The 17191-nt window shown below is 31.6% G+C and overlaps 1 protein-coding gene across 1 annotated transcript; it reads left to right on the top strand.

Annotated features, from left to right (window-relative positions):
* Positions 1-13391: 13391 nt before the first annotated feature.
* On the top strand, positions 13392-15741 carry LOC139879587 (galacturonosyltransferase 8-like). The gene is made up of 3 exons (XM_071865432.1): positions 13392-13684; positions 13799-15052; positions 15143-15741. The coding sequence occupies exons 1-3, from the start codon at positions 13508-13510 to the stop codon at positions 15416-15418; spliced, it is 1707 nt and encodes a 568-aa protein (XP_071721533.1). The 5' UTR covers positions 13392-13507; the 3' UTR covers positions 15419-15741.
* The last annotated feature ends 1450 nt before the right edge of the window (positions 15742-17191 follow it).

The following is a 17191-nucleotide window of genomic DNA, read 5'->3' as shown; positions in this document are numbered from 1 at the left end:
AAGTTGTATTATTTTGTAATAATAATTATTATTATAAAAATATCAATATTTATAATTGCTAAGATGACATTATGATAAAACGATAATTCTAATTATGATAACTTTAATATTTACGATAATTTTTAATATTATCTTTAAAATAATAATTCTATTTAAAATAATAATAATAATGATATTTTATAGTAACAATGACATTTCTATTAAAATGATAATTTTTGTTAAAATGATAGTTTTAATACTAACGATAATTTTAATAATAATAGTAATGATAGAAATAATAAGAACGATAATTTTATCTAAATCAATATCTTATAATATTTTAATTTCATCATGATACTCTTACCCATTATTTCCTAATCGTTTCGTTTAATAGCTTTTAATCGTCTTTTATATCGTGTTCGTAATAATGATAATAATAGTAATCAAAATAATTAGGTGTTACAAATATTTGTTTTAATTACACTAATATTAATAATGATAGTTACTATAACATTATTAACGATAATACTAATAATTATCTTAATGATAATATAGTAATAATAATAATAACAATAACAATAACCATTTTTAAATAATGATATATATATTAATAATGATAATAATAATAATAATACCAATAATAATAATAATAATAATAATAATAATAATAATAATAATAATAATAATAATAATAATAATAATAATAATAATAATAATAATAATAATAATAATAATAATAATAATAATAATAATAATAATAATTGGATAATAATAATACTAATTATAACTTTTAACGATAGTAATAATAAAAAAAATAACAATTTTTAATGATAAATCCTTTTATTGATAAAGATAAGAATAATAATAATAAGATAAAACTAGAACGACGATAATAACGATGATAATAATAATCATTTTTAATAATAATACAAAAATTCGATGGACTATAACTTCAAATCCGTTCATCGAAATCATTCGATATCTAAATGAAAAGTTCTTAATTTTTCGCTAGCTTTCCAACGACATGCATATCTTATACCTTATCTCAGTCGCATATATAACTAATTCAGGATTCAACATAACCTAACTAAAGGCAATATCAAAAGTACAAACATGCATAATCCTATATACTCGAGCACTAGTCAGGGATACACTATTAGTATGTAAAAGTTAAATTATGAGTACTCACGTATCAATATTGAGATTCAATATTGCAGGAAAGGTACGTAGACGCAACGGAGATGATAAACACTATATTGACCTCACGAGCATACCCACGAACCATACCAATCACCTCCATAGCTATAACCCATAATTTCCTTAATCCAATCCCACTCGAAAAACAATTTCGAAATCACTCGGACAGCACTCTGACGTAATATTTTATGTATACTAATAATATCTTGAAATAATACGGAGTAAATATATATATGTAAATCGATTGAGAGAGTTTAGAGAAAAATATTTTCAAGTTTCTATGAAATAATGAAACCTATTGAATTCTATTTATAATAGATTTTTGAATTATTAAAGTAAATTATTAAAGTATGAATTATTAAAGTGAATTATTAAAGTATGAATTATTAAAGTGAATTATTAAAGTATGAATTATTAAAGTATGAATTATTAAAGTGAATTATTAAAGTATGAATTATTAAAGTGAATTATTAAAGTTAAAGTAAAGTAAAAATAAAGTAAAGGTAAAATTTAAGTATAGTAAAAGTATAAAACTATGTACGTATAATACACGTATAAATATATATATATTATTAATTTAAATCGTTATATATATTTAATAAAATAAAATATAAATATCGTTATCTTTATCATACTGGTTAAGTAATGAGTTGTCAAAAGTGGTTCTAGATATTTATAAAAGTTATATACGTTTTAATAATAAAGTTCTTTTTAAACTGAAAACGTTTTTTTGTACGTTTGAAACTAAATCAAATAAATATAATAATTTTGTTTTCCAAAACCAAATATATTTTTCAGAATCATTTTGTTTAAAGGTTAAAATAATGGAAATCGTTATATCATAAAATGTTTTAAAAAAATAGAATCATATATATTCATAATAGGTTTCAAGTTTTTAAATTACAGTTTGTTGGTGAAGCATGGGATAAAGTTCAAAGGTTAAATAAACGTATGAAATCATCTTAATGAAAAATGTCGAGTTACTTAACTTGTCGATATCCCAACATCTAAGTTATTTACACTTCACGTTCTTACTTATAAATCACTTTACCATTTTCCGAATGTTGTCAAAAAGAATAGATTTCTTAAATCACAGTGGACCTCATAACATAGACCCGTAATCATATCATAATGTATCTGATAAATCAATAATTTGATATTATCTTCTAATTCCATCGATAAACATATTGAAACAAATATGATCATGTAAAGTATTATACGTTTAATACTTTATTAATATTCTCAAGTTATAATATATATATACATATATATACATATTTATTTATATATAACTGTTCGTGAATCGTCAGAATTTGGTCGAGGTTATAATGAATGTATGAACACAATTTAAAATTCTTGAGATTTAACTTAACAAACTTTGCTTATCGTGTCGGAATAATATAAAGATAAAGTTTAAATTTGATTGGAAATTTCCGGGTTGTCACATGACCTAGCTTGTTAGACATTTATTGACCAACATATGTTCTCTAGGTTGAGATCTACGGTTATTTGATAATACAAGTTTCGATCACATTTCGGTGAACGACTTTATATGCTGCTAAGGTGAGTTTCATTTGCTCCCTTTTTAAATGCTTTTTCAATCTATATTTTTGGGCTGAGAATACATGCACTTTATTTTAAACGCAATGGATACAAGTACATACTAAATTCTACACCGAGTTTGAACCAAAAATCCCTTAGCTTTGGTAACTAGTAACTGCCGGTTATAAGAACGGGTGGGCGCGAATAGTGGTATATAGATCCATAGGGCTTGACATCCCCGTCTGTTCCAGGTATAGAAACCCTAGCCTGAACTATAAAACAGACGTATGCTATTTGAGTTTAGTACACGTTGGTTTGCGTGTATTGTACATGTTGGTTGCATGTATGTTAAAACAGGGGTACTTATTAGATATACGTTAAAGTTTAGTTACCAGGGTGCTCAATCTTGTAGAATATTTTGATAAACGTTTCTGGATGAAACAACTGAAATCTTGTGATCCATCTTTATATACAGATTATGCGCAACAATAAAACTATGAACTTACCAACCTTTGTGTTGACACTTGTTAGCATGTTTATTCTCAGGCTACTAGAAGCCTTCCACTGTTTGCTTATATGATATACAAGCTATGTGCATGGAGTCTTACATGGCATATTTTTCAAGAAAACATTGCATTCACCAATTCATCACCATGTACCTTATTTTGACTGCATTGTCAACGGAAGTACTATTATAAACTATTTTATACGGTGATTGTCTATATGTAGAAATCATCAGATGTCGAAAACCTTTGATTTAAATATACATTTATGGTGTGCCTTTTCAAAAGAATGCAATGTTTACAAAACGTATCATATAGAGGTCAAATACCTCGTAATGAAATCAATGAATGACGTGTTCGTCCATATGGATTTGGAGCAATCGTCACAGTTGGTATCAGAGCGTTTGTCGTAGCGGATCAGGTCTTGTATTAATGTGTCTAACTGATAGATGTTAGGATGCATTCGTAAGTCTGGACTTCGACTGTGTCTGCATGTCATAAGTATTACTTATCATTTCTTGTTGGAAATTACCTGCTTATCATTTCTAGTCAAAGACACGTTTTACTGCATTGATTGCATGAATAGTATATAGGGACAAAATTCATATCTTAGCGTATCTGCTAATTTATATCTCAGCGTATATGTTACTGTAAACTTTGCCTGACAGCTTTCGAAAAGTTCCTCCGTAATTTACGGACCCCTTGTATTATATATAGGTATTCTATTTAATTAGAATATCATCCTATATCCAAAAATCATTTCATATCAAAAATCCTTTATCCAAACCGTGTAAGATGAATTCCGCATCTAGTTCGAATTCCTCAGATGCCGGCAGCTATTCCGATATGGATTTCCACTCAAGCTCCGGAAACAGCGTAACCGGAATGGATCAACCAATTAGCCATCATCTATTCTGGATGAATTGGGGATGGGTTTGTAGTCTACTAAATCATTGGAGAGAAGAAGAAGGTGATCCTTTCCATCCACCAAATTTCCCTCTTGGCGAAGAACTTGAAGCACTTACCAGTGAACCTGTTCGTAATACCATTTTCTCTCTCATTTCCAGAGTTTCTCGTCATGACTATATACTATCTCGAATTTCAGATCTTATTTACCCAATCGTCCGAACCACCAATCATCCCGGTATAATAGAAGAAGTCAACGAGCTTCGCGCTCGGGTAGTGGCTTTAGAGAATATGGTGTGAAGGTTACAAACACCAGCAGCAGCACCAGCAGCATAACCAGTACCACCATCATCAACACCAACAATATCATTACCACCACCAACAACCACATCAGCATCACACGCCTCAATATCACAATCTGTACCTCGGATATCAACATCATACGCACCATAGATACCAAGGAGTATCAACAACAACAAACAATGCAGTATGGATTCATAACTTCATCGGAGAAACATTCTACGGCGATTATGTAATTTCTAAAGTTTAGAGATTATCTATTCTAGCCTTAACCATAAATCAGATAGTGTAGAAAACTTGATCGGAATAAGGTATGATTTACAAGTTAGACTTGTTATATCACAACATCAACAGTACCCTTAGCCTCACCAACACAGTCAGTGCTGTCAACATCGTTAGAATCAGCAGCACCTCTAACATCACAAGCTCCGCCAGTTCAAGAAAGCACCGTGGAAATCATTACGAGTCAACAATGAGTATATTGTATCAATGAGTTATGAAGTATTAACTCAATTTCTCTGAAGAATTTATACGTATATCTTATATATATAAATTTTAAAAACTATCATAAATCTTTTCGTACTAAGCTATTATGGAACTTAACTACTCGGTTAATTCATATTACTAATATGCTTAATGTACATTCTTCATTAACAACTTAACCATCGTTAACTACAATCTCTGTTTCAATTCAATGAATTTCATTTCATTATAAATCAAGTGTAATATTCAAATAAATGTTTGATTTTACACTTTCATTTTCGATGTACTCGAAACTTTCCAGAAAACATCATCTGTGCCTTGTATGGTTTACAAAAACTCCACGAGCGCCAACATCCTTCACCAAGGAATAAGAATAAATAATGAAGTATTGATTTCATTACTACTCCGCGAAGATTATGTAATCTTTAATATTTTAGAGATTATTCATTTCTAAGTCAAGCCAAAAATCAAATGAGCTTAATATGATATTAATTCATTAAATCCGAATTACATCCGAAGAAAATATACATACAGATATTTTCATAAAGACTGTAATGAAAATTCTTTTGTACAAAATATTAATTGTGAAATCTTTAACGGGTAGGTAACACTCGGAAAATATATAAGTTCACAATTAATATGTTACATTGTACATTCTTCAATTTTGATTCAAAAATCATTAACTATACTCACTATCTTCACAACGATATACAATCGTTTTCATACAAGTTCAATTACATATTCTGATATTGATGAATCAGAATCCAAGTCATAACTCTGAACCAGTAAACATCATTCTTAGATCTCTACATCTTTCAAAGCTATATTTTGACTTCAACTAGTCAACTTTGATTTTTCAGATTAGCCTTATTGTAACCTTGACATATACGTTCTTGTTACTGGGGAACCTTTCATGTTCCACCACATTAGTAGTAAATTTACCAACAATTTCATTTATCGTTGACCTTTCGAAAAATCCTTATACTCATTGAAACCCTATCATGTACTCATCCACATCTAGTAACAATAATGGTCATACGAATTATCGGGAATTAGCAATCAGTATTTTGAAATCTTGCAGCACGTCTACGCCAACAGTTATATGAGTACATATAACGTCTACCTCCTGGACTTACATACTTCGAATGTGAAGTTTCTGAAAAATACCCTGAACTGCGAACTAGTTCTCGAAATGCTGATAAAGCAGCAAAAACAGTAAACGACTTTAACAGTCAAAAGTTTGATGATAAAGAAAGGTATGGTGGTAAAGCTGAGAAAAAGAGAAGGTTTGGAACTGGAAAACGGGTTGAGCAGACCATAAAGGAGACCAAGGATAAATACAAGAACCAAACTCTGTATTTAAAGAATCCTGATAATTCTGTTTCTGATGAAGTCTTTAGCAAATACCTTACTCCTTACTCTAAAACCTTTACGGACAATATTCTTCATCATCATCATTATCTTAAATATTCTAAGATATCATCATATCTACCATTACAAATATCCTCAATATTTCTGAGGATAATTTCGTGACTATCTGAAATTATTCATTCCTTCACGCTATCTGTGCTACATCATAACAGAGACTGTGTTAGTTTCTAAATTATGAAAAAAATTTCGAATTTAAAATATGAATGTTTTGAAGTAGTATTGGGAACTGAAGCATGAATTAGTATAATATAATGACACTTGATCAACGTGAATATATTACAGTAAGTCATGCTGAGTTTCTAATGGAAAGTGATAAAGGTTCACAGATCACACCCTCATCATGAACCATGTTACCTAACTCTTTCATTCTATATAATCTCTAAATATATCAAGAAAATATACTTCTTGATAATTCGGTCTTTTCCAGATATTCTGGTAATTTGACAAATCAAGATCATGCCATTACAATTTTTTTCTTAGAACATTAATTATGTTCATCCGAAATTCATACCTACAAATTCTGGACCATTATCCGCTTGACATAAGGTCGGGAAGAGAAATCGAAAGCATGGAGCTCTGAAATAAAAAGGAGAATATAAGCCCGATAACAACTCCGAAATTTACAAACCGTGTATATCAATGCGTATAGCAATATAAAGACACGGGAGAATGAAAAACACTATAACCCCAAGGTAATGATAAAAGAAAGTAACTTCCTCTGGTGGCAGATGAAAAAGAAGAATGACAGATATAAAAGTTAGGAGTATATCAAGAATCAGAACTGGATAAAGCATTTCACAATCTTTTAGAAGTATGAAATGAAGAAGAAGATGTAGGAGTGGTGAAAATAATGAAACGGAAGAGGTCAATTTATAGCGAAATAATAGACAGAGCAATCAAGACAGATGACCGCAAATAATTAAAGAAGACCTTAATCTCCTTAATTCTCGAAGAATCAAATCTTATTTAGATTATGAAGACTTTCTATTCCTTAAATTCTGGAAATCAATCGTTACTACGTCAAGAGATAAGACGCATCTCTATTCTCTATTTCACTTTGTTATGATAACTTCCCTCATACGCTTCAAGTAATTAGATTGTTTTATCCATATTATTCAACGGTGATAAAACTCTATTTATCGACTCATATTCGTCATAAAAACATTTTTATTGTTAGCCATGACAACCTCACTCAAATTTCGGGACAAAATTTCTTTAACGGGTAGGTATTGTGATGACCCGGAAAATTCTGACCAAATTTAAACTTAATCTTGTATGATTAACGTTTCCGACACGATAAACAAAGTCTATGAAGTTAAATCTCAAAATTTTGAACTGTTCAATTAACCTTCGATTATTCTCAACGAAACGCGAACAATTATATATAGATACATATACTATAACTTGAAAACGTAACAAAGTGTTGATGATATGATAATGTGCATTAAATTTATTGGTTTGATTATTTGATTGATATATTTAACTACAGAGTTAAAAGATTATGCCAAACGATTCAAGTAAAAGATATTTACTGAGTCTCTTAAGAATTATGATATTATTACGTGTCTCTGTTGAGAGGTCCACGTTGATTTGAGAAATCATTCATTTTTAACGGTATTCGGAATAAATGGTGAATTATTTGTTTAAATAACGTAATTTGGACACATACAATAATAAGGAATATTAACTGTTAAGAATTAATTATATGAATAACTTGCGATACGTATTTTAAAACGTGTTTATAAATATTGAGAATGGATATTAACTTGGTTATGAAACGTTTGATAAATACTATTATATTAATAAATAACGAGACAATGATTTATAGAAGTAAATGACCAAAATACTCGAAAGTTTAAGATATACTTTGGGTGGTATAATTTAGGGATAATTTAAGGCTATATTTTGACAAAGATACGTGTCCCATAATGTAAATTACAAGTTTTCTCAGCGTACGAAGGGACACTCGAAAAACCGAAATCGGGACATAAGTCGCGTAACAACGTACGACTTATCAGAACAAAAATTACAAGTTAACTATGCATGTGAATTTAATATAATATATAATTAATTATATAAATTAAATATATTATATATATTATTAATAATTATGTCGACAAACAAAAATACAAAAAAATGTGAGCTGGATTTTGGAGCCATGCGATCGCATGGAAAATAGGCATAAAACCCATGCGATCGCATGGGGTCAGATTTCAGGAAAAGTTTATAAATTGAATTCGTTTTGCTTCGAGACACACACACACCAATCCATCTATCTCCCTCTGCAATATATATTTATATATTATTATTATTATTATTATTATTATTATTATTATTATTAATTAATATTATAATTAATTTTAATACTATTAGTAGTATTATTATTAATTAATATTATACATAAAATACTACGACGAGGTCATGAGCGTGTCACTTCAAAACAAGTTTTTCGAGCGGGATAAAGCTAAGGAAACTATGGGTTATAGCTATGGAGGTTAGGGGTAATATTCGTGGGTAATATTCATAAGTCAAACCTAGTGTTTATCATCTCTGTTACATCTACGTACTTTTCTGAAATATTGAATCACAATAATAATAAGTAAGCATTTATATTTTATATTTTATAAATTAATAGTGTATACATACTAGTGCTCGAGTGTATATATTTATACATGCTTGTATGCTAAATTTTGTCATTAAACAAATTATAATGAATCACGAATTAAATACATATATTACTGGTAAAAGGTATATGATATACATGTTTTTAGAAAGCTAGCAAAAAATCAATAACTTTTCATTTAGATATCGAATAGTTTCAAGGAACGAATCAAAAGATATGGTCAACTGAATTATGATTGACATTAATTGAAATTGCTTTTGAATCTGCAATTGATATTTAAACAACTTGTTTACAAGATTAACAAATTGGGTTTTTAAATACTACTAACCGAGTAAATGAATTCTTAAATAAGGTACGTCTCGTTTTGTTGAACTATTATCAAAATTGACTTTTTAAAACGACTTTGGATAACTTTTGTATGTCAATCTCGAGCATTAGGATTGTGATACATTATGACCTGACCTAGCTTGATAGACATTTATTGACCAACATACGTTCTTTAGGTTGAGATCTACGGTTATTTGATAATACAAGTATTGATCACATTTCGGTGAACGACTTTATATGCTGCTAAGTTGAGTTTCATTTGCTCCCTTTTTAAATGCTTTTGAAATCTATATTTTTGGGCTGAGAATACATGCACTTTATTTTAAACGCAATGGATACAAGTACATACTAAATTCTACACCGAGTTTGAACCGAAAATCCCTTAGCTTTGGTAACTAGTAACTGCCGGTTATAAGAACTGGTGGGCGCGAATAGTGGTATATGGATCCATAGGGCTTGACATCCCCGTCTGTTCCAGGTATAGAAACCCTAGCCTGAACTATAAAATAGACGTATGCTATTTGAGTTTAGTACACGTTGGTTTGCGTGTATTGTACATGTTGATTGCATGTATGTTAAAACAGGGGTACTTATTAGATATACGTTAAAGTTTAGTTACCAGGGTGCTCAATCTTGTAGAATATTTTGATAAACGTTTCTGGATGAAACAACTGAAATTTTGTGATCCATCTTTATATACAGATTATGCGCAACAATAAAACTATGAACTCACCAACCTTTGTGTTGACACTTGTTAGCATGTTTATTCTCAGGTTACTAGAAGCCTTCCGTTGTTTGCTTATATGATATACAAGCTATGTGCATGGAGTCTTACATGGCATATTTTTCAAGAAAACGTTGCATTCACCAATTCATCACCATGTATCTTATTTTGACTGCATTGTCAACGGAAGTACTATTGTAAACTATTATATACGGTGATTGTCTATATGTAGAAATCATCAGATGTCGAAAACCTTTGATTTAAATATACATTTATTGTGTGCCTTTTCAAAAGAATGCAATGTTTACAAAACGTATCATATAGAGGTCAAATACCTCGCAATGAGATCAATGAATGACGTGTTCGTCCATATGGATTTGGAGCGATCGTCACACATAATGTTGATAATCCAAATCGTTTACATTCCAAAAGTTGTTGTTTGTATCACGAGCACCCAATTATCAAGACTTAACTGTATACGAACCTCTGCATCATAGTGTTAGAACATACGCTATACCCGAAAATATATTTCATTCGCCAACAGTAGCGAACCGTCTGAATGAGGGTTCGTCAAGCCCGTATGGATCCACACAACATAAGTTCTTGATTACACCCTGCAAGTGTAACTAATGATAATTGAATTGAATTGAGGCTTTTTGTTCTAACTCGTATGTGGAATGTTTGTTTTCGTACTTGTGTTCAAAGCATAAAAGTATAAAACGTATATGTTTCTCATCCCATAATTTAAAGAGTAAAAGTTGTTGAAAAGGTGGGACTATGATCTCACCGTAGTTGCACGCCAAAGTACTTCATTTTAAACGTTGTGCAATGAAAGTTGTTTAGTCTTGACCTAAACAAGTAAGTTATATCATTATCGGTAAAATACGAGGTCGGTCAAAGTTGTTCAATTAGTCCTATGGCTCGTTACGACTCGATTATATAGCATGTGAGTCAAGTTGTCAAGTTTCATGCAAGATATAAGTATAAAAGAAGGTTAGAATGATTACATAAGTCTTTGGCTAAGTTTGACTAAAAGTCAAACATGGTCAAAGTCAAAGTCAACGGGGTCGAGTCGGGTATCCGACTATTATTCATCAATAAGTAGTCATATATAAGCATGTTGGCCAAGTTTCATGTTAATCGGAGTTGCGAGTAAGCGGGAACGAAATTGTGAAAAACACAAAAAAAATTGGGACAGAGATATTCTCGCTATAGCGAGATGTTGTGCACACCAGGGCTCGCTATAGCGAGGCCCCTGGTTTCAGGTGCTGAAGTGCTGAAATTTTCAAGTGCACGAACCAAACTTCTTTCAAACACAACTTATGAACCGAAAATACTCAAAACGCATACCATACATCGTTGAAAAGGTATTTTAATAAGGAATACAACTAAACACATATTATCAATCAAATCCATCATTTACAACAACTAAATTCTCGTCGAATGATCATCAAATGTTCATCATTAATGTTCCAAATTCATAAATGAAGTTTGATGATTCGGAAATTGAATGTTCCAAGATCATTAAATGTTCATCATTAATGTTCCAAGTTCATTAAATGTCTATTAGATAATAGTTTTCGAACCATCGCTTCGCGTCGGGTTCGGTTTTCAATATATTTTATTGCGTTTAGTATGTAAAATTATTTCGTGGTTAACGATGATGTCGTTGAAGCGCAACTTGAGTCGAACTAAAAGGTGTAACCCGTCAAAGATTTAAATGTTATTTTAAATTAACAATATATGTGTATCTCCGCGTTTCGCTATGAGATTGTTGACTTTTAAAAATTTAACGCAATTAAGCCGTTATCTTATATTAACAATTCGTATGATTTAAGAGTATAAGATTTACTGAGATATATCCAAAAAATCACTAAATAATTAAAAAATAATAATAAGACCCATATGTGTTTGTTGTTAATAGATAAAAATAGTTACGGAGCCTGCGAGTGAAAAATCAACATGTATGAAAAGTACCCCAAATATTTAGCGTTTCTTAAAAAGAATCCGTTTTGCGTATAGTTAGTGACATTGTGTTCGTAAAATTATTTCGAGTTTAACGATGGTGCCGGAAAAATTTAACTCGTTGCGAGCGAGAAGATATGACCCGTTGAATATTTGAGTGGAGTTTATTTAAGATTTTTTTTTATGAAAATGTTGATTTGACACTTTACCCCCTGTTTTGGAGGGGGGGATTTTAATTTTTGAACAAAGTGTGGGGAGGCTTTTTGTGAAATGGAATTTAAAAAAAAGGTAGAAATGACGAAAATGCCCCTGTTACTATTCATCATTTTTGTCTAATAGTTAATATAGTAATTTCTTATACTCGTGACTTTTTCGTCAATATTTTCTATTTGTCCGAGCGCGTCTACCTGTCAACGATTAATCTTTTCATTCGTGCCCGTGACCCAACTCCCATGACCCGTGAACAAACCCACAGATTTAGAAAAATTACATATCAAATATTGTGCACACAAATACCCATGACATGCGGGTAACCCGCACATTATTATAGGGTTACGTTAAAATATAAGTGTGTATTATTGTGTAACTAGATACGTATATGCATGCCGATTAATGGGTATACTCGCAATTTACTTAAACATGTATGACAAACACACATGTTGAATTCACCCGTAGAAAGTATGACATACTCCGTATTGACAAAATTTTACCCAAGTTATTTGAATTTCTACCCGTTTGTTTTGGGGCACGAATACCCGCGTCTTAAGGTATTGATAACATATATTTTATTTGTCTCACTACAAGTATCTCGTGTTAATTTTTTTAAAGTTATTCTTTATCTAATTTGACCATAAATATTTTTATTTATATTATATAATATTTGATCAAAATATATATATGAAAACACATTTAAAATTCAATTTATTCATATAATTTTTTCTTAAATATTATATATCACAATTAAAATGTTTTAAAGTTAAAGTTGACAATTTAAGACTTTAAAAAATCAAGATGTGGCACTTGTAGTGAGACGGAAAAGAGTATACATACAAATATACAATAAGTCAATAACTAATTAAGCTCGCCTGAGTGGTTTAGTAGTTATGGGTAATCCTAAACTGGTGTTAAAAACACATACAATTAGGGGAGGTGATATTCACATACTAGTTTTTAATCTACACATCTAATTTACTATTATGTCCTTACTTACAATAATAGAGGTTCAATTCTCTAAATAAACTTAAGGGCATAATTGTAAATTTTGTGATAAAAGGTGTGTATGGATCAAAAATAGGTGTGTGAGTATCACATCCTACAATTAACTAACGAATCAATAAATAATTAAATAATAAAAACTGGCATCATGCCGTTTCTATTCCACCGTCACATCTCGCACATCTAGCTATCCCAATCACGTTCACACCCAGCCTCCCTTCTTCCACTTACATTATATTTCAGTGTTAGTATACAGTATACACCAAACAACACGCTTTCTTTCGCCGGATATCTTATCTGTTTCTGCTACATATGGCGATCTCCGGTAGTTTCCGGAGCTCTCGAACTCACCGTTCGTTAACACGTCCACCGGTCGCCCTTACATTCAAACAATTCGCATATGCTCTCTCCGTCGCTGTCTTCATCTTCTTCACAGTCTCATTCCTATTCACCTCATCATCCGACGACGTTTCATTCGATCACATCAATGTAAGTACTACATATATTCTTATGAATTATCCTCAGACCTAATTCTGTACTGTAAATTCTTTTAAATTATTGACAGCCTATATAATACTGGATTCATTGATGTGTGTATTGTAGAAATTAGGTGTTTCATTTAGTAAGAATGTGGCTGGATCGTATCGGAGATCCGTACTTGCATTGAAATCAGATCCTTTAAAACCTAGATTTGATCAGATCCGGAAGCAAGCGGATGATCATAGATCGCTTGCTTTAGCTTACGCTGCTTATGCTCGAAAACTGAAGCTCGAAAACTCGAAACTAGTTAGGATTTTCGCTGATCTATCGCGAAACTATACAGATCTGTTATCTAAACCTACTTACAAAGCATTATATACATCTGATGCAAGTTCAATTGACGAATCGACACTGCGGCTGTTTGAGAAGGAGGTCAAGGAGCGGATTAAGGTGACCAGACAAGTGATTGCTGAGGCGAAAGAGTCGTTTGATAATCAGCTTAAGATTCAGAAGCTGAAGGACTCAATATTCTCGGTTAATGAGCAGTTAACAAAAGCGAAGAAACAAGGTGCGTTTTCAAGTTTAATTGCTGCGAAATCGATACCTAAAAGTTTGCATTGCCTCACAATGAGGTTAATGGAAGAGAGAATTGCACATCCGGATAAGTATTCAGATGAAGGAAAGGAGCGGCCGGTTGAATTTGATGATCCAAAGCTTTATCACTATGCTATATTTTCTGATAACGTGATTGCTGCTTCTGTTGTGGTTAATTCGGCTGTTAAGAATACTAAAGAGCCATGGAAGCATGTTTTTCATGTTGTGACTGATAAGATGAATCTAGGAGCAATGCAAGTTATGTTTAAGATGAAAGAATATAATGGTGCTCATATTGAAATTAAGGCGGTGGAGGATTATAAGTTTTTGAACTCGTCGTACGTTCCTGTATTGAAACAGCTAGAATCAACAAATCTGCAAAGGTTTTACTTTGAGAATAAGCTTGAAAATGCAACAAAGGATACAACCAATATGAAGTTTAGGAACCCTAAGTATCTTTCCATATTGAATCATTTGAGGTTTTATCTGCCAGAGATGTATCCGACCCTGCACAGGGTTCTGTTCTTGGATGATGATATAATTGTTCAGAAGGATTTGACCGGGCTTTGGAAGATAGACATGGATGGGAAGGTGAATGGAGCCGTTGAGACTTGTTTTGGATCATTTCATCGATATTCCCAATACATGAATTTTTCTCACCCACTGATCAAAGAGAAGTTTAATCCCAAAGCCTGTGCATGGGCTTATGGAATGAACTTCTTTGATTTAGATGCTTGGAGGAGGGAGAAGTGTACTGAGGAGTATCATTACTGGCAAAATCTGGTAAGATAGCTTCATATAGTAAATAAATTACTGAATGTTGCGTATAATTGTATATGCTGTCAATTTTTCTTTAAACTTCTGTTTTTGCAGAATGAAAACCGGACTTTGTGGAAACTGGGGACACTGCCACCTGGTCTGATTACATTTTATTCCACAACTAAACCATTAGAGAAGTCTTGGCATGTGTTGGGACTTGGTTATAATCCAAGCATAAGCATGGAAGAGATCAATAATGCTGCAGTTGTTCATTTTAATGGTAATATGAAACCATGGCTTGACATTGCTATGAATCAGTTTCGCCCACTTTGGACCAAATATGTTGACTACGATATGGAGTTTGTCCAGGCCTGCAATTTTGGTCACTGAACAAATTAAGTCATGGCGAAATAGTAGGCGATGGTTTAAGTTTTTGCAAAATACTCCGTACTACTCAACAATAATCATTCTACTTGGAGGATATTCTTTGTGATTACTTTTACACGTAAGCTGACGATTTATCTGAAGCTGTTGAGTTCAGATGGTTCTAAATCCAAGTATGGCATGATCCTTTCCTGTCTTAGTTTTGATATGTATACCTGAAAAGTGTTTATAGTTTCAGAGTTAATTTATCTTGTTATTTGTTGATTAAATTAATAACATTAGAACAATATATATTTATATACTATTAATCTTGGTTAATGTTTTCAATACCCACTAAGCATAATTATAGAAGACGGTTTATTAAGAGTTGCCTCCTAGGCTGCTAATTGATATAAAGTTGAGGCCATTTCTATTTTGTGATGATTCGTATATCACCATGCAATTCTTTTCTTTTTGGCAAATGTTCATAGCTGAATTTATGTTATAGTCATGGTGTCGTCTAAGACTGATGATTATGATTCTGGTCTATGAGTCTATCTTAAATCTCAAAATGGGTCATCACTTGACTATTGGTCAATTGGCCAAGTGGTATTGAGGTAACCCCGAGGGTTCCGGTTCAAGTCCACTAAATTTTAAAATGGGTCATCACTTGACCATAGGGTAATTGGCTTAGTGGTATTGAGGTAAACCCATGGTTGTGGTTCAAGTCAGTGATGGACATGTATATATTCCATTATTCCTGGAAATTTTCATATAGGTTGTGTGAGTTTGCCTTTTAAAAAATTGGGCAGTTGACAGTGAAGTAATAACTTAATTAGTCAAATGCTTCTAATTGTAACAAGACAATTCATGTTTTTTTATACAGTATTTTTTTTTTTAATGGTAATGCCAATTCTTAAAACGTAATGGAGTTCCACGTAATTTATATATAGCTTAGTTGATACAACTGTAGTAGGGTAAAACAAACTATGAAGATAGCATAAAGTGTCACCTCATTTATCAATCTAATAAATACCAATTGGTGTTTGTTCTGTTTTTGGTTTTCGGAAAGGTAGAAAATAGAATAAAATGGTACTCGGTATGAAGGAAGGAGTACCTAGTTGAAAAGAAAATAAGTGGAAAAGATACTTTTAAAAAGTTTTACATTCACAACAACGAAAGAAAATAACTTTTTTTTTATTAAAATTTTTTTTTTTACATATTTGTGTGTTTTTTATTGACGATAAAATATAGCGAAAAGTGAAACTTATTAAGACCACCTCGCATCTAATGACTTGTGCACTTCTTTATATAGCTGGTAAAGAAAGAAAGGAAGATGGGAGAGGCCACTCGATGGCACATTTCCGGTTATGGCCACAGTTTTCATACAACGATCATGTAGTTGGAAATTTTCCACTAACTATGAAAATTTGGTGTCTCAAACAGGGTCATAATCCAAATCAGAATTTTTGGACCAACCATCACGCCTAATGTCTTTGAGTTACAAACGTACAATTTTAGTGCTTTACCAAAACTGTGCAATCCTCTTATACAGAAAATCCTTGATCTGTTTTCACACCACCAACTTCTATAGGTAAACTCAGATTTATATACAGAAACTTTTTGCTGGAAAGTAGATGACCACGAGAAACAATTTTCGAAATCAGATTAACAAACATGGATCATAACTACCATAATCAAATCTGAAAAAAAAGCCTATAAACATTATGAGAATCCACTATAGCAAGATCACGGCTTTGTTCAAATCATTATTTATCACAAATGAGACTACAATTGTGC

The sequence above is a fragment of the Rutidosis leptorrhynchoides genome, chromosome 1, assembly GCF_046630445.1.
Source record: "Rutidosis leptorrhynchoides isolate AG116_Rl617_1_P2 chromosome 1, CSIRO_AGI_Rlap_v1, whole genome shotgun sequence".
Classification (NCBI taxonomy): domain Eukaryota; kingdom Viridiplantae; phylum Streptophyta; class Magnoliopsida; order Asterales; family Asteraceae; genus Rutidosis; species Rutidosis leptorrhynchoides.
This window is presented reverse-complemented; position numbering and strand designations above follow the sequence as displayed.